General features: G+C 53.0%; 1 protein-coding gene across 1 annotated transcript; it reads left to right on the top strand.

Moving 5' to 3' along the window:
- The first annotated feature begins 9,649 nt into the window (after positions 1-9,649).
- On the top strand, positions 9,650-12,188 carry FOXD2 (forkhead box D2). Its single transcript, XM_071565074.1, is given in 3 exon segments — positions 9,650-10,591; positions 10,594-10,637; positions 10,639-12,188. Coding segments are annotated over 3 exon segments (1,323 nt in total). The 5' UTR covers positions 9,650-9,810; the 3' UTR covers positions 11,137-12,188.
- Positions 12,189-18,959: the final 6,771 nt, after the last annotated feature.

Genomic DNA, 18,959 nt, shown 5'->3' on the forward strand with positions numbered 1-18,959 from the left:
CCTCAGTTTTAAAGCTCCCCTGCTAACCGGGTTTTGGAAACCAAACCCAGTCTTACAGATCCATTATCAAGAGGCTTCAAGTGACCTAACCTGGCTGGAGCAAATGGATCTCAAAAAGCACAAATATTGTCCAAGGTTGCTGGCCACCCTGTCTCTTTGCTTAGAGCAGGCCACAGGTTTCAGCAGAGGAATTAGTTCACCTGTGCAGGCCAAGCCAACCCAACCCATGTCTTGGTTATACCCTTTTCAGATGCTCCCTGTTTGAAAGACAGGAGAGTGAATAAAGCTAAGGGGACTTATTTTCAGTTTCAGAAAGATGTTTATATGGAGCTGTAACTCCCTCCCAAGAGCATCCTATCCAGCACTTCCATAACAGAGATGTGTTTACCCATGGGCAAACAGGAATCTGCTGAACCAATCTCATCTTCACCCTCAAGAAATCACAAGTTCTGCCATCCCAAAGACACAATTAGGGAGCTTTTTTCTGCCAGACCTCAAATGTATCCTAGCAGAGCTATGCATTCCCTATGTTGTATGGAGATGGCAAAACTGGCCTGTTAGTCAAGATGGCCCTTCAAGTCACCATGGAAGTGATGGAAGTGGGCTATGGTTTTACCCCCTGCACTGTAGCCAGCACCCACGAGGTGGCACCCAGATGACACCCAGGCCAGACCTTGCAGCCCACCCTCAGCTCTCCAGCCCGGCCCGCTCCAGTTGCAGATGCTCTCCAAGCAACTTTTACTCTTCCCTAGTTACTTATTGTTAGGTTTTTCACAGTGTTGATTTAAGCACGTATCCATCTTCCCCCAGCTTGAAGAAAGCTCTTTCTTTCCAGGCTGTCTGCTGCTTGGATTCTCTCTGAGCTGATGCTCACCCTCTAAGTATAATTGCAATACAAAGTAGTTTCAGAATAGCATGCAATAGTGGCTAATTATTTGGAACAATTATACATAACAAAGACAGAGCCAAGCAGCAAGAGGGCTTAATTGTCTGGCCAAGCATGAAATAGCACAGGATTATCGCTCACAGGGGGAGGGGAGGCAACAGAGGAGAATTGCCCCATAGAATAGGCAAGAATCCAGGCTGCTCGGGAAGACAAAGTTTATTGAAGAACTTGAAAATTCCCTGTTGAAGCATCTTCTGAGATGGCAGAGAAGACATGAAAAGGATAATGACCCAGAATATGGGCTTAAGGCACAAATCCCTACACTGACAGACTCCAGGCCTACAGACGCTTAAGAACATGCTTACAGTTTAAGCAGATGAATAGTCCCCTTTGACGGCTCACGTGCTTAGAGTTAAGCTCAGGCATAAGTGTTTGTAGGATTGGAGCCCAGATTTTTATTACAACTGGGCTCTTCTCAGTAATGACAGGAAATAAGAGATGTATGAACTTCCAGGGCAATGCCATGAAGGCCTTCACTCCATATGAGTGACAAGAACCTGCGGTGAACTGTGGCAACATCCATGCCTTCCTTCACTGCCATGGAGCTGGGGGAGCAAACAACAACTATGCAGGTGATGGGAGTAGCATCTCCAAGTCATGGATTGGGAGTTGAGCCTGAGAGCCCACAGGTGTGGGCCAGAAGAGGGTGAGGAGGGTGCAAAATGGAAACATGATCACTGTTAAAAATAAAAAAAGTTGCTGGAGTTCAGCCTTGCTTGGGACCACCAGAGACTAACATGTTGGGGAGCTTCTGAGATGGTGGGGGAATGGGAATAATTTTCAATAAAAGAAAAGTGATGAAAATATAGAAAAAGTCCTGCAGAATAGGGGCATATTAATGCAATAGCAGCTCCTCTCCAAATATTCTCTGCTTAAGCACATACCTGCTTTGTCTGAAGAGTAAGGTTTCTCTCATGTGATATCTTCCTTGCTCTTTCTCCATCCCTGACGGGTTTTTTTGCAAGTCTTCCCATTTTTACAAGACAGATACCTGCTGGGCAGTAGCACTGGTCCCTCTGCTTGAACCTAGATCACTGTTTTCCAATTAACTTTAGGGCTGGAAGGATTTGTTTTGTTAGTGGAACAAACAGCCATGTGCCTGCACATGTGATATTCACTGGTAGTGGTGGTGGTAGAAAAGGGAAAGGTGTGGGATATGAATGCTGTGAGCTTGGATGGGCTGAGTGACCACAGGAGGGTACAAAACCTATGATGCTCTCATGTTGTGTGTCCCAGACCTACAACCATGCCTGAAGTTTTGGATGAGGGTGCCTATGATGGCAGCAGCATAAGAGAACAGTACAGCCTGGGAAGCTTTTTCTTTAGTTAAAATGAGTGGACATATGGATCTGTCTCATGGGAGGCCAGACCCCACTTCCCACTGCTGGCTGTACTCTGCACAACCACATCAGTCTCACAAGCACTCTGCAGGCCTGTGCTCTAGAGGGTGGGAGCTGCTGGTGGAGGAGGCAGCCCTACCACTGCCTCCTTTAGTGCACCTGAGACCTCACCTATGCCTCAGGCAATGGCACCAATGATCTAGGGCTGCTGCCAGCACCCACTGGAGGGCATTATATGATACATACAGCCTTTTTATCTGGCCATACGTGCCATCTCCCCACCTTTGTCAGGTGCAGATGTGCTATGGGAACACCTTAGTTTCCTTCTTTACATCCAAACACCCATATTTGGGGGGGGAAGGGTGGGCTGGGCAGCAGCCATCACCCATGGAGGATGGGTCAGGCCAGCATGTGCAACTGTGTGTTGGTATGTCCATCAAGCACTCAGGACCTTTCCAAACCACCCTGATGCCTCAGTGCATTGCCAGTCCACTGCAACATGCCGGTGCAGCAGCTCAAAGCAGCAGGCCACGGGTGGAGGATTTTCTCTGAAGCCGGAGGTTAATTATGCTTTATTGGATAATTTTCAGCTGCCAGTCCTGGCAATAAAGGGGATTTCCTCTAGATGGCACGCTTATCTCTGCACTGGGAGGAAAGCCCACCATCCTGTTTCCCCCACAGGACCCTGGTGATGTATTTTCAGGGAACAGATAACTTATGTCCTCTTATATCATAATTTTAATGCTTAATATCTTGACTATAAAAACCCCTGTGAAATGGTAATGAGAAAAAGACATTTTATATTGAGTGTTGTTGGGATCCAGTTAGCTGGGTGATGCCAAGTATCCATCTTGAGGAAACCAGGTCTTTCCAAGTAACATAAAGCCAGATGTGAAACATCAGCCTTTCCTTCAGCAACCTTTAGTGTCGCTTCTTCCATCTGAGTGATCTAGTTTCCTCTTCCCAGCAAGAATAAGCAAAGGCTTACCTGCAGTAAGTGAAAGAAGGGGAGATGTGTGTCTATGTGAAGTTTCAAGAGTGGCTGGATTAATTTTAATCTGTGTGTTGAGAGGCTTATGGTTAAGGGGTTTGGTTCTGCCTCTGATTTCTCTGATGCATGAGAAACTTCACCTCCCTTCCCATACTTCAGGTTTCAAATTTTTTTCTCTGTTTGTTCAAGTCCTTCCCAAGATGGTAACAGGGCTATATCCCTGTGCTATATCCCTTTGTAATCTTATTTGAGGTCAAAAGGCAAAATATATTTATGAACCTCTTTGCAATGCAGATGTGTAGATACCAGCATGTGCATACAGGGCTGTTTTTTCACAAGGATACAGCAGATTCACCCCAACCTGAACCCTAGTTGGAGATTTCCGGATACTTCCAAATGTAAAGGCTCCTATCCCCACCCTTTTTCTACATGAAAAAAAAAGGAAACACTTTTTATACCAGTCAAGCTATATTTCAGTAATTTCCCACTTTGTCTGTCATTCCCTTCTTTGAAGTCCTTCTCTGTATTACTTCTGGCCCCCAAGCTGAAGGTCATCAGCTGGAATTTCTGGCAGCAGTGGACTTTTGTGAACTTGGTGGGTAAAGTGGGCATGGGCTGCTGAACTGCTGAATGCAGAAAACTCAGCAGCAGGGATTTCCTGGACACATTTGGCATGGTCTGATGCTAACATGGAAAACCTGGACTCAGAAACCTCATCATGAGTTTCTAAATCATTGTGGATCTGGCCATTTATTTTGGTTCTTGCACTGTTACATCCACTTTTGGAAAATATAATTCCCTCCCACATATATATCTCTCTCCTGTTCAGAAAAAAACCCCCCAAAACCTAAAAATCTTTCCTTCTATATGCGGGGGATTTGGGGAAGAATGAAGTGATTTAGCAGGCTTGTTTTCACAGGCATATTTTTCCTTGTGTGGTAGGCACAGTTACCAGGCTGTTCTATACACATTGCCATGTGCCAGAGCGTAATTGCCTTCCACATGTATCAGTCTTTGGCTAATGTGTTTTTTATGGCAACAAGGAGAGCTGGCTTTGGTGAGTTTCAAAAGTGCACCTGGTGGTTTATGGCTTGAATAGCCATATTCCTCTGAGTCATGTAAGTGTGTGTATCTCTTTTCATGTCAGATTGCTGAAGAACGCTACTAAAAAAAGAGGTTTTGGCAAGTCAGAGTTAATCAGTTGAGTGTTAAGCTGTGTGTGACCTTGCCTAGTGGGCTTCCAACCCGCATAGGATGGGATCAATAATGAATAGAGAGCAGGGGCCAAAGTTTTTGAACTGCAAGCCCAAAACTAAGATCCTAAAGTCAGATTATGGCAACTAAATAAATGTGCATTTAAGATGTTTCCCACTCATCTGAGGAGCAGAAAAGACAGAGAGACTTGTTCTCCAAAGTTTTGTGAGGGCTCAGCCCTGTAATGAGGTACCTGGGAAAAGCCTTTATTGAAATCCAGGCATTTTTTGGTGTAGACTTTAAGACACTTGCATTTGAAAAGCCAAGTCAGCAAACGCGAGCTGTCCAACATCTGAACACTGCAGGGACAAATACTGGCACTTGGCTCTGGTGGTTTACAAACTGGGAATTTCATATATCTCTCACTATCTGTCACCACCATTCTCACTGACTTCCCTGTGCTGGGAGCTCTTGGTGTGCAGACTGCAAACTGATCCTTGCAAGCTGGGAGCTGGGGGTACAGGGCTGGAAAAAAGGTTGAACTGCCGGGAGCACTGAAGGTCTGAGCCTTGGATATGGAAAGATGAGAAATAATATCAAAGGAAATCACATAAGTGGAAAAAGAGTCCCCTGGGGCAGCCCAGGCAGCAGCAGTTCTGTCTTGTTCATGTTTTCAGAGAAGTTAGAGGTCAGTCAAGCTTGATAACGAGGTAATGCAGAGAAATCCATCACTGAGCCTTGGGGGACTTGTAGATGTAGTTCTCATCAGCGTTTCTCATCAGAATAAAGGAATTTAGGTGCTGCTCGACAGAACCAACAAGAACGATTATGTATCACAAAACCAACAGATCATCTGGAAGGAACTGGGAGCAACGTCGGCTGAACTGGAGCTGAACCCTGGGCGTTGCCCAAGGGCTTTCCTTCCCCGGGCTTTGCCCCTAGGTAAACCCCCACGCCGGGAGATGCTCCGGCCAGGAGGAACTCCCTTAGGCATGGACGTGACCAGTGCCAGTGCAGAAGCAATGATCGCATCCCGCGGTGCCCCAGGGTTGATCTCCTTGCCCACTGCTACACCCCCCGGCAAATAACAGTCTCAGCGGACGGGCAGGAAACGAGTTTTCCCTGTCGGGCAAAAAAAGTGTCTGGTTGTTGTGGCCAGTTTCGCAGCTTGCAAGAACTCCGACCCGAGCGGAGGCACCAGGAGACCCGCAGGGGAAAATGGCCGTGGGGATTCACCTGCTAAAGACGTCAGCAGGACATCAAACACTGGCCTAACACGACTGGATCAAATGTCTCATTAAGACAGGCAGAAAAGACAGTGAAAATCCATTTAAAGTAGAAGTCCTCATGATCGGCTGATGGCCTTTATTATTTTTCTTCCCTACTTTTGAGACTTTTTGGAGACTCTCTCCACTCCATCAGCGCTCAACCCCGCTGACGTTTGATTCCGCAAATTTAACGTGAAATGTAAAGCGGAGTCGGGTTCAAACGGGAAAAGAGGCTGTCTGTAAGGAAATACTGCAGAGAGGAGAGCAGGAAAATTAAAAATCTGGCCAGGAAAATATGCTTCCCTCCCAGCCCTGTACGCCCGACATTGGCGGGGCGATGACAAGGCAATCTTTTCGGGCAGATCCATAGGGTTTCTCTTTCGGGAGACCGCATCATTCCTTTCTCCGGCTCACTCTAAATCGCATCCCTTGCTCCGTGTGTGGATGCACCGCCGGGAGTGTGTGTGTGAGCGTGTGTGAGTGTACCGTGTCCGGGATCCGACCATCTGGTTTGTTTCAGTCCAGGGTTTCCCTTTTCTAAATCATTTAGAGACGGGTGTAGTTTAGGTACTTTTTCTCGTTTTAATTTTTTTTCTGCAGCCAATCTTGCATGGCAAAGCCGAGGCTAAGACCGACTCGGCGTACAGGAGCCGCTGGGAGATGGAGGGAACGGGACTAATTTGTCGTTTCATTTTGGGTGGTTTCCGACTTTACGGGGACAATATAGTGCCTTGAAACAGACAAATCGTGTTGATAGTGGCTGATCGGGACTTGCTATTTCTCGAGCTGCCGCGCTCTGAAAGCGCGATGCTGAGGGAAAAAGCCAGGTCCAGGTGGGAGTAGGATAAGCCACCGACAGCATCCCATCAACAGCCACATCGAATCAACCCTTCTCACCTCCCCCTACATTTTCGGCCTCATCGGGGTCCCCGTGACCATGAGTGTAGCAGCAAATGGCTGAAGCCGAGCCCCCCGTTGCCAGGGGATTCCCTCCCCGCGGTTCGCCCACCCTTCCAGAGAGGGGTACAGCCGGCAGCCGGGACAGGGCGGGGCAGCGGGGGGCAGGCAGCAGACACCCACATCTGTTTCACTTTGAGCCGTGAGGGACCAGCCTCTAGACAGACCGATCGTGAGACAGCCATCCTGCGATGGGGCTCCGCTGGGACACGGGGGGCGGCTGAGCATCTTCCCCCTTGGAACATACCCGGGGCGGTGTCCTCTACCCTCGATCGCTCGTAGCGTGTCATTTTGCTGCCCCCTCCCTGCCCTCCCCTTCACCGCCCTGCAGAGACACAAGGCGCAGCTCCCGGCGGTTCCTCGCTACCATGAAATGCACCAAGTAGAAATTTAATCGCACCGTTGTGTGTGTGGTCGAAATCTCTGGCAGCTGCTTCGGAATTTTTTATGACACTTTCGTTTATGTAGGGGAGGCATAACTATTATTTTACTTAATAAAAATGGAAAGCGGCTCGGGTCTTTTCTCTCTCCGCTCTCTTCCATTTGTTCTTCCCATCGTCTTTCCACTGGGCTGATGAATGGAGAGTTTAAACAATGTCAGTAGGAAAGATGCGGCATCTCCGCAGCATTCCTCCGTGATAGCTAATTATATATATATATATATATATATATATATATATATTTATTTATTTATATATATATTTATATATACACACATATATATATATATGAAAAAGCATATTTCAGAAAAAAAGAATATAAATATATGTCGAGTTGAATATACATATACGAGAGGAAAATCTATGGACATGTGTTGCAAACGCAGGTTATTAGCATTGAAGAAATACAAAAGTGAAAGCTCAGGAAAGCTCCCCCACAACTGACACGCGTTCGCGGGACAGACTTCCCACCTTCCTGAGAAACTCTCAGCACAGTTACTCATCTATTTATCCCCTTCGGTCGAGAATTTCTCCCTGATGGCTACGCTGACGGCGAGGGAGGAGGATGTGACCAACTCCGCGCGCAGAGGCTCCGGCTCTGTAATTACTGCTTCTACTGGAGATGTGCGGGCGAAGATGTCCACTTCTGCCCTCTCCTCGTGGTCCCCCAGAATTCGCCGAGCCTATGCACCGAGTCGTTAGGGCTTGAGTAATTGTGACCGCCATTTGGAAGCGGGGCCGCGCAGCTGTTTGGCCCGGCTCCCCGGTATTAGTGCTGGAGATTTTATCGCCAAATGCTCGCACCTGTTAACGGCAGAGACTGGCAATTCATCACTGTGGATTCTCACACTGCTGAATGCGACCCTGGCAGGGGGACATGTGCTCGTGGTACCCCCTTGGAGGAACCTATCCCTTTCTTCCCTTCTCAAGCATCCTCTCTCGAGAAAGCAGTTACGTGTTTCCAGAGCCTTCAGGGCGGCGGGGGGACGGGGGGGGGGGGGGGGGGGGGGGAAGCAAGGAGCAAAACTAACAGGGCGAGCTTGGTTTGGTGTGTCCGCGGCAAAGACAGGGACAACCGCCTGCCACAGCCACTCACGGGACGTGAATTGGGCCGTGGACATGTCCCCCGCACTGTGCCGGGGCGGCTGCAAGCGGGCTCTGCCGCACGCGGGGACACTTTTGTGGCTCCAAAGGGCCTTGAGTGATTCTGTTTACAGGGAAATCCTCCCGCTTCGTCTGTAGCCCGCAACAAAGTGAGTATCTGCTGCCCGGCACCTCCTCTCTGCCAGTCGTTGGGGAGCGGAGGCAGGAGAGCGGCAGACAGAAGACCCCAAGGCTACAAGATATCTCCCTTTCCCGAGGGTTCCTGGGGTCTGGACAGGCCGCGGGTGAGCCACCTCGGAAAGTGGTACCCGGCCGGGCCAGCCCCGTCGGGCTAAGATGCGGGACTCGGAGGCGGTCCCAGCACGCTGCGGACACGCACAGCCTTTACTTTGGTTATTTCTTGCGTGGGGGGAGGCTTGACTGAGAGTTACCCTTCGCCCTCCGCTCCGCACCTGCCAGGTAGCAGCATCCCTTCCGCTAGTGCAGGCCCGTGGGAGTCCTCGAGGGAGGCGGGTTTCCAGGCAAGGTGCCCGGGGCTCGGTGACGCGCCAGTGACGTGAGCGCGAGGAGAAGGGGAGCGGGGATCCCCAAATTCACACAACCCCTCAAACGGGCCAAGGGTACGATCCTGACGGAGTGAGAGTCCCTGTCGTCGAGTCTGTTGGAGGTCTGCAGCTCATCCTCCAGCCTCGGGGATGAGCAGCCCTCGAGGGGAGAAAAGAACCCTCCGCGGAGCCCCCAGGCCAAGGCGGCCGTCGCATCCTGCAGGAATGGGCTCTGCAAGCCTACAGCACCGCGAGGCGCTTGGGGTGGGGAGGGGCTTTACACAGCGCCGACCCCCTCTCCTGCAGCAGCCGACTCCAGACGAAGCCGGGGACAACCGAGCGCCAGGGGAACGTGCAGCACCTTTCCTCGAAAGCATCCCGGGTAGGGGACAAGTTCCTCGGGGACCGGGCCAGGCCGAGCCGAGCAGCCCCTCGCCGTGCCCCGCGGGGGCTGCAGCGGGTGCCACGTGATGCCAGGGCGGCCGTATAAAGGCCTGGGGAGCGCTGGCAGCAGGCGCAGTGTGGGAGCGTTTCCACCGGGTCCCAGCTCGGGAGGGGTGGGGTGGGGAGGGGGGAGCCGCCTTCCCCACTTCTGCCCTCCCCCCTCCCTCTTCCCCTGCCCCTCCCTCTCCCCTTCCCTTCCCTCCCCTCAGCCAGGCAAGGAGCCGTCGCAAACTCCAATTTTCTATTTTTTCCTCCTCTTTTTCTCCTTTTATTATCATTATCACTATTATTTATTATCGCTGCTCCCAAGCTCCCTGCCCAGCCCACGGGCGCCCCGTCCCCCCGCCCCCGCCCCGCGCCCCCTCCACCGCCCCTCCCTCCGCAGCCACCACCCCGCAGCCACCACCGCGGCCCCGCCAGCAGCGGCACGGCGAGCGGGGCGCGGAGCGGAGCGGAGAGGAGCGCCGGGGCGCGGAGTCCCAGCGGCGGCCGCAGCCCTCCGGCACGGCCCCGGGCCCATCCCGGGAGCCGCCGCTAGGTGGGGGGGGGAGCCCGGCCCCGGCCGCCCCGGCCGCACAACAATGACTTTGGGCAGCAGCGGCGGCGGCGGCTGCGGGATCATGTCCGAGCGCTCCCCGGAGGAAGAGCCGCTCTCCGAGGTGGAGGACGCGGATATCGACGTGGTGGGCCCGCCCCAGGATGGAAGCAAGTACAGCGAGGAGGAGGAGGACGAGGAGGACGAGGAGGACGAGGAGGACGGCGGCGATCCGCTGGGGCTGGCGCTGCCGCGAAGCGGGGCCGCCAAGGCGCGCATGGGGGGGTCTCCGGAGCGACTGTCCCCCGCCGGCGGCTCGGAGCCGGCCTGCGCCCGCGGCGCCGCGCCCGGGGAGAAGGCGCCCGCGGGGGGAGGCGGCGGCGCGGGGGGGAAGAACCCGCTGGTGAAGCCGCCCTATTCCTACATCGCCCTCATCACCATGGCCATCCTGCAGAGCCCCAAGAAGCGGCTGACGCTGAGCGAGATCTGCGAGTTCATCAGCGGACGCTTTCCGTACTATCGGGAGAAGTTCCCCGCCTGGCAGAATAGCATCCGCCACAACCTATCCCTCAACGACTGCTTCGTCAAGATCCCCCGGGAGCCCGGCAACCCGGGCAAGGGCAACTACTGGACGCTGGACCCCGAGTCCGCCGACATGTTCGACAACGGGAGCTTCCTGCGCCGGAGGAAGCGCTTCAAGAGGCAGCAGCAGCTGCACCCGCCGCACCCCGAGCTGCTCCTGCGGGCCGGGGCTGCCGACCCCGCCGCCTTCCTGCCCGGCTTCGCCTACGGACCCTACGGCTACAACTACGGCCTGCAGCTCCAGGGATACCCCCACCACCACCACCATCCCGGTGGCGGAGGCGGCGGCGCCGCGGGCGCCTTCCCCTTCCCGGCGCCTCACTGCCCGTTACCGGCTCCGCCGCCTCCCGCCGCCGCCTCCGTCTTCTCCGCCGCCTCGGGGCTGCCCTCCTTCTTGGGCGGCGAGCTGAACTGCAGGAAGTCCTTCTACCACCCCCAGCTGAGCCCCACCGCCCTGCCCGCCGCCCTTCTCCAGACCCTCAAGCCGGACCCCTCGCCCGCCGGCGGCGGCGGCGGCAGCGGCGGCACCAACCACCCTTCCCGGCCCTCTTTTTCCATAGACAACATCATCGGGGGGGCTGTGCCCCCGCCGCCCAGCACCAACCCCAGCGTCGCGCCCGCCGCGCCCTACCCCGCCGGCCAGGCGGGCCCCCCGGCACAGGTCCTGGCCGTGCTCAGCCCTGCCTTGGCCCCGGCACAGCCACAGGTCAGCCTGGCTCACGAGCCGCTCCTCCAGCCGGCCCAGAACTTTTCCAGTAAAATCACAACCCTCAGCAGCTGTCATTTTTAAAGTGTGCTGGGGACTGGGGAAGGAGGGGGCCCGGGGTGGGGGGGAGAGTCGCGAAGCAAAGGGCCCCTTTCCAGCTCTCCCCCCTCTCCTCCGAAACTGCTCCCATTCCCTCTCCCCGTGCCCCCCCACCTCCTCCTGTTGTGTTTGAAGGTAGGAAATGTTTCCTTTCTTTTTTTCCTTTTTTTTTTTAATTTTTAGTTTAATTCCAGGCTCAGTGGCATCAAGATCTGTTTGTCTCTCTTTGCTCGGGAAAAAAAAATCAATACATCGGGAGGGCGGGAGGAGGGAAAGAATAACACGATTTGGTCCCACAAACGCCAAAGCGTATTTATAAAGTGGCCGTAACACAAGCTGGGACCTGGGCTCGTTGATCATGCAATGTCTTGGGAGGAGGGAAGGGGGGGGGCATACTAAGAACGAAACGGTCTTAGAGTGGGAAATGTTTCTTTTGAGAGGTGCGGGTTTTCCTCGGGGGTCTCCCAAATCGCCTGGGAAAGCGACCAGGGCAGTTGCGGACGCCTCCTGTCGCAGGGAACCCGTTTTTGTTCCTGCAAGTCTCTCCCGGGTGGTTTTGCCGTGTCTCTGTCTCTCTCCTTCTCTCAAAGAAAATGTTTTAATGGTTCGATCTTATTTTTAGTTTCTTTGAAGCTTCGGGTTTGGTTTTAAAAGGCACTGTTTAATGTTTCTTTATTTTTAAGAAGAAGAAAAGTCGGTGAAACTCAGGACTGCGATTTATTTTTTATTTTTTCTTTCCCCACTCCCAACGAGACAGTCAAGTTTCAAAGAAAATTCAATCCGTCAGTAAGTTTGGAAAATTCCTATACTATTTTTTTTAATCCCCCTTTTCCCACCCCCTTCGTGCGTGGGGTTTTTTGGTGTATTGGTAATTATTTGTATATAGATTATTCGGGAGCTAATGAGCGGAGTCCAGTTAACTCTTCACTGGTTGTGCATCCGTCATATCTATTTTATTGAGAGAATCTGTGAATAATTTGATGTGGAAAAGGCAACAGAATTTTGTCCACCGTTGGTGTAAATTAATAAATGTTTGTGACCTGGTTAAAAGAAATAATAATCCAAATCGTTCTTTGAGATGTCCTTTGTCAAGCTGAGAGCCGAGAGCCCCGCTTGGGCCTCGGGAAAGCGAGTGGCTCCCACCCTCGGGCCGGCGACACTTGGGCATTCGGCAGAGGTAGAGCAGCCCCTCCGCGGCCGGGGGCGCAGCCTGAGCGGGGCTGCTCCGCGCCGTCTCCCTGCCCTCCACTGCGAGCTGCCACAGCGGCCGGCCGACGGTGGCGGTCCCCTCTGTGGGTCCACAAGCCGGCAAGTGAAAGGATCCCGGGATATATTTTCAGGGGTTTTGTTAATTTTATTTTTTATTTCTCTGATTTTGGTGTCTCCCAGCAAAAAAACCCAACCCCCCTGCGTGCTTTCAGGGGAAAGGAGGTGGGGACCGGCAGAAAGGTTGTCCCTTATTCCCCCCTCACCCCATCCCTCCACCTCTTTTTATTTTGTTTGGAAAAGTTGACACATGAGAAAATAAGTTAGAGGGCTTCCCCCCCGCACACACGTCCCCCTTGGGCCTACAGCATTTGAATGACTGAATGAAACTTGATCTCTGCCTAAATTTTGCAACAACTCACAAAGTAAATAAACATCTTAAAGCGCTCCCTTCTCCTCCAAACTTCTTCCCCTTGTCCCCCCCACTTTCCATTTATTTATTTCAGGGACCAAACGTGGCTCTTTGGTTTGTTTGTTGGCAGGGACCCTGATCGAAAGAATCGAGGCCTTTCTGACCGAGCAGGCAGCTGAAGGAGAAGGAGAAAATAACAAAAAAAGCTGAGACATACGAGTCAGGGAGCGGGGGACGGAGCCGGTCGCCGGGAGAAGGGGGCTTTGTGCGGGGCCCGCCGGGGCTCAGGCAGGAGCCGGGCGATGTGCGCCGGGGGAGCAGGGGGGAGGTCGGCTTTTCTTTTACCCCGCCCCCCCATCCCCTTTTTATCCTCCCTCCTCTGCCCCTGTCTGTGCCACCTCGAACCTCCGCGCAGTTTGTTGATGTTGTTCCTGAACGTGCCGCCTCCCCGCAGCGAGCGGTCTCACATCTCGCCTTCACACACATTTGCTTTTGAAAAGCGATCTTCGTGTCCGGCACTTGGTTGTCTCCCTTTCATGTCCAGCTCCTACAAAAGGGGCTACAAGACTCGACATGGGAGAAAAGAGGAGGCCAATGAATCTATTTTCCAGATTGCCAAGCACATGGTTGGAAATTGAAGGGGCTTTTGTAGCATTTCCCCTTCCTCCCTCCCTCCCCTGTCCTTTTCTTTTGCTTGCGTGCAAATTGTTCAATTGCTCTGGCAGGGGTGTTCCTGACAAGCTCATTACTAGAAGGTGCCAGACCCCTCCTCTCCCTCTCCCCCGAAGTCTTTGATGAAGTTAAAATGCGCTGATAGCCGCTCTCGGAGCTATCTTTGTTCAGCCTACTTTAATAACCGAGTCTGCTTTGAGAAGGGATTCGAGAGAAGAAAGCGATGTGCAGCGAGGCTGAGTGGTGGTTGTGAGCCTGGAAGAAGGCGGGCTGGTTATTTTAATATAAAGAAGCGATTTTTAATAATTTTGGCTTGTCTGTTTGCGAAGTGCAGGAGGAAAAGAAGCCTAGGGTGCCAAGAGCGGATTAAGAAATAGCAGTCGGTGCCCGTAGGGATGAAGGAGGCGTGTGGCCCCTACAGTCCCGCCGGTGCAAGGGGTTCTCCAAGTTGGTGGTCTCAGGGTTTGGAGGGATCGAGGGGGGTCTTCTCTGCAGGAAAGCGGCGTTTTCCTGGAGAGACCCCCGCCCCCACACGCTCAGGGAAGTGAGGTCTGGGATCAGGACACCTTTCCTCGGCTCCGTTCGTCTCCTTTTGCCTTGCAAAGTCGTTGTGGGTTTTTAAGCCGCGGTCGCCGGCCAGGATTGAAGCTGAACTGATTTGGGAGCGCGGGGATTTCCCCCCTTAATCGGGAGTCGTAGTACCCACGCAGGAAGGATCGGGCTCGGCTAGCCCAGGCCCGCGGGGGCTGCGAACCCCGGCGCCGTCGAGGTTTTATTCTGAGGGGACAATCCCCAGAGTCTCTAAAATTAGAATTTTCCTCATTCCCTAAATTTCTCTGAAGCACCCCAGCTCATTCCGTGCCCCCCATCAGACTCAAGCCACCTGCAAGTATCTGCACAGCTCGGGGAGGCGGCGGAGGGGATCGACGGACACCTCCCCGGGAACAGGCTCTCCCCCGTCCACCGGAGCAGGGGTTGGCGGGGAAGGACCTGGAGGTCTCCCCGGGTTCCAGAATGCCCTGGCCGGGCTCAGCTTGGGGGGTGCATGAGAGATCTTGCTTTGGCGAGGTAGGACGGATAATGGCCCCTAATTACGGGGCTGGCTGGCTCCATGGCCCCGATCTTCACGGGACATTATTTTTAAGCGTTCAGCGAGGATCATTTTTCACGCCTCGCTGCCTAAAGGAGGGTTTTATTTATTTATTGGAGGGGAGGCGGGGAGGACACCAGCAATAACCGGGCACTGAAAAGAAAATAATTAGCTGTTGCAGTCGCTGCTTGGGAGTCCCTGGCCTAAAAGGCGACCTGGCATTTCTCTTCAGTCCCGTCCGTAGGCGAATCGCCCAGTTCTCGGGGCTGCTTTCGGTGGTTGTTTTTGACAGTGTTAAACCCTGGGCAAAGCCTGCCGCGAGCCCAATCCTTTCTTGTAAGTTTGAGGGTTTATTCCCTTCTCCCTTTAATTTCGGCGACTGCTCCGAGCAGGACTGAGGGGATACGGGTTCTCCTGCCTTGCTTTGGCTTTGGTCACACATCTGTGTAGATGATTTTTTTATCCTTTAATGTGCCCCCAGTCGTCTGCGTTCTATATGCCAGATAAAGGGGTTGTAACAAAACCGCGATGCTTTCTGCGTAGTTAACTCCGCGGCGGATTTCCGTGTGTGCACAGCCCGGGAGAGGCAGAAAACGGGGGATTCTCCTCGTGTTTGTCGGGGCGGGATAAAACGATCCTGCACTGGAATATCCCCGTCGGGACCACAGCGGGAGGGCTCTGTGTGTGTAATTTCTTTCTCTGCTTTCGCTTAACTAAGCCTGTGTTAAGTGGTGCGGATCCCGGTGAGTGAAGCGACTGTCTCTTCCCTCTCCGGATGCGGGTGTGGGACCCCGGCCCGCCCGGCCCCACTGCACCACCCGCTCGTCCCTCAACTCCTGCGTCCTCCCCTGGCACCTTCTGCTTTCTATTACTGGCGATTTGGAGAATTAGGAAAGGTCAAGATCTAATTCTTTTCTCCGGTAGTTTTTTTGTTTTCTCTTTCTAGTTTCTCGCAGCCCCGAACAAAAATAAATCAACCTGGATTATAGAAACCACCTTTAGACATCAAGAGCATCTTTTCAAATAGTTCGATTCTTCCTCCGGGACTGCCCTGGCCTTTCCTTGTGACTGCGCAGAAACTCCCGTTTTCACGGCGAATTTAGAATTTAATAATAACGACCAATCTCCCTGTGCCCCAGTGCCCGACCTGAAAACATTTTCCTGTCTCGTAACTTCGGAAAATAGCTGCCCTCCAGCATCTTCTTTCCCTTCCCACATGTCTTTCGGGTTTTTTCCTTTCCCGCGCAGGACGTAGCGAAACAATGTTAAAAAAAATCCCATTTTCCGATCTGGAGAGGGCGGGAAGAGCTGTTGCAGCCGGCTCAGCCGCAGGAAAATTGCTTTGGAAATTAAGTTGGTGCTTTTGAAATTTTTCTCGAGATGTTCGCCGTAGGTGAGGGACCTGCATTTGCCCCTCTGTCTGTCAGGGGAGGAGAGTGGCCGGGGCTCGGCATTCTCCCCTCACCTCCTGGACTACTTCCTTCCTTCCTTCTCTTCCTCGCCTTTTATTTCTCCTCCGCTCTTTTTTTTTTCATTTTCTTTCTCGCTTATCATTCCCACCCCCCTCCTTTCTTTCTTCCTTCTTTCTCGCCTTTTTTCCTTCTTTCTATGTTTATTTTTCTCTTTCTCTTATTATCTTGCTTTCTCTCTCCTTTCTCTATTTTGCTCTTCTATGTACCTGGGATTTTTAACTTTCTTTTTTTCCCCTTTTCTTTTTCTCTATCTCTCCTCCTATTGAATCTCCTTGTGTTTTACTTTTCTTTCTTCCTCTTTACACAATTTCATTTTATTTTGTTCTGTTTTTCTTTTTCACTCTCTTTTTTCTCGTCTTTCTCCCTTTCCCTATTGTTTTTACTCTTTGTAACTTTTTTATTTTTCTGTTTCTTTTGCTTCCACTCCCTTTCTCCTTCTTTTCCTCTTTTTCCCTCTTGCTTTTTTTCTCCCCCTTTCTCTCCCTGTTTGCGTCTTTTATCTCACCCGCTTTGTTTCGGGTTCATCTAGGGCCACTGTCCCGCTCTCTCCAGGAGGTATTCAGCTATGTCCACCCTCGAGAATCTCTCGTAGCAGCGAGAGGGGGTCTCCTCTTCTTTGAACCAGGGGAGATAATTGAGGGATAATCTGGGCTCAGCGACTCCCCTGCCTGTGCCCGGTGGGCTGTGGGGAAGCTCAGGGCGCTTTTTCCGGAGCTCAGGACCCCGGAGCACATCCTTCTACACCCCATTCTCACTGCCCGTCGATGCATGTACCGGAGGGGTCGGTGCAGGATGCGACGTCTCTGGTCCATGCAAGGTTGCAGGGGTGAGTGTGTGCCTGTGCCCGCTACCCCCGGGGTCGGACGGGCCCCCACGGCTGCGACGAACCAATTCACATTTTATTCTTTTATTAAATAGGACGCACCTTGGCACCCCAAGCCCGTGGCAGTAACAGGTGACACTGAGATCCAGGACGGGACAAAACCTACTCCTGGCAGGGTGTGATCTCTCGTTTCCGATTCTTTCTCATCATCTGGATGTTACCGTCTCCTCGGGTGGACGGTACTAAGATGTGCCCGTACGTGGCACGGGAAGGGGCTCAGTCCCTCTGGGTAGCCGGTGCCGAGCAGTCCTGAGACCGGCGGCCTTTTGCGGCCACAGGCAGGCGGGATGCCTCGCTTCCTAACCACCCTGACTGCCCGCATCCCTTCCCCCGGGATCCGGGTAAATTAGGTATATGGTTATGGTGTGTATCATGTTCATCCTCATCGCTCTGTGCTAGGGCAGGATGAAAACTTGCAAAGGAGGTAATGTCCCCAGTGAGAGGTCGGGCGGGAGACCTAAGGGGTGTAATGACTTTGTCTGCCCGTTTCTACATGGCAGACGTCGTATCAGTGCCTTGTGATCTTTCTAATGACTGGTTGGGTGGTGTTTCTCCCACGCCACGATCTTGTTTAGTTACCGAGGTTTAGGCTCCATGTCACAGGGTGGCAGAGAAGCGCTCCGGGGCCGTCTTTATCCATTTCCTTCATATTTCGTTTTCCCTGCTTAACGCGCCTTTTAAGTGAAATTGGATTCTCTTTCGTTAGTACCGCGGGTTTGAAGTGGGTTGAAACAACACCAGCGATTCTTTTTACTCTTGCAAAATTTCCCAAATTCTTCACTTTTCTGTGTCGACGAAGGTAAGCGGAGAGCCCTCAAGAAAGCCCGTGGATGAGCACCGACTCACCCCCCGCCCCCGCAAATGACTCTTCAGCAATGAGAGCCGTCTGCGGAGCACACGATCGCCTTTCATTCCAGATGCAAAATCGTGGGAATTTTATCCCCGACCCGAACGAGATTAGGTGGGATGCTTCCCCATAGTGCCCCCCTCTCTATCAGCCCTCGGCAGAAGGAGAAGCGGGGACAGAGGACAAGACCCCGGGTGCAGGGAGCGGAGCCGTGCTGGGGGCCGGACCCCCCGGCGGGCCGGGAACGGAGATGCCGCCGCTCACCCTTTTAAATTGAAACAAAGTAAGAGGAGAAGGAAAAACTTCCCCTGTCTGAGGACGGAGCCAAAAAAATCCAGGGTCCAGTCAGACTGGCCCCCCTCGCCCCGGGCCGCGGCAGGTCTCGGTGGGGCGTGTGGGGGCGAGTGGAGCGAGACAAGAATCAGCTGGCGGGGCAGTGCCGACTGCCCCCACCCCGCCTCGGCCTGCAGCGTTCCTGTGATCTCCTCTTTCCAGGAGAGAAACGTGGCCACAAAATAAAGGCAACAAAAGGAGCGCGCAGGGCTTGGCCGAGAGAGCCGGGCCCGGGCGGGGTGCAGGGCCGAGCATCCACCGTCAGGAGGTCGGGGGGTACCCTTCCCCTAGGCGAGCAGGGTCTTCCAGCAGCGCTGGCCTGGATTTGTGCTGCCCCCGTGCACCTTCCCACCGCTTACCCCTTGATATTTTTCTGGTGTTATTTCTGAAACGATTTTCCGTCTTCTTACCTCACTTTTTTTTTTTCCTATTTAATTACTTCTCTTGCAAAACTCGAGGCCTCTGCCACCTAAAACGGCACTGAAATCCACGTCTTCTCTTTGACTTACAACCCAAATCCCAGTCCCATGACCTTTCTCTTCCCCCTCCGCCCCGGGTTCCCCACCCTCGGTCATGTGGGACACGGGTAAATTTATCCACCGTAGTGGAAAGGCCTCCCTTCTACACTGGCTCCGAAGAAGCCCGACACGTTTCTCAAGGAGGATAATTTCGGTTTCCCACCTTTCTGTCTTTTCTTCTTTTTAATTTGGTTTTAATGTAATTTTCCCGCCTGCTCCACAACGCTCCCATATCCCCTCGGGTATGCTCCTATTCCATGTATGTCTTTCAATAAGGCCCTACCAAGAGGGTCACTTCAGAGGGACATTTCTGACGGCTCTTGAGCTCAGGAGGTCACTCAAAAGAACGTTTCTGGCTCCCCTGGAGCTGCGGTG

This window comes from Pithys albifrons, chromosome 10 (assembly GCF_047495875.1).
Source record: "Pithys albifrons albifrons isolate INPA30051 chromosome 10, PitAlb_v1, whole genome shotgun sequence".
NCBI lineage: Eukaryota > Metazoa > Chordata > Aves > Passeriformes > Thamnophilidae > Pithys > Pithys albifrons.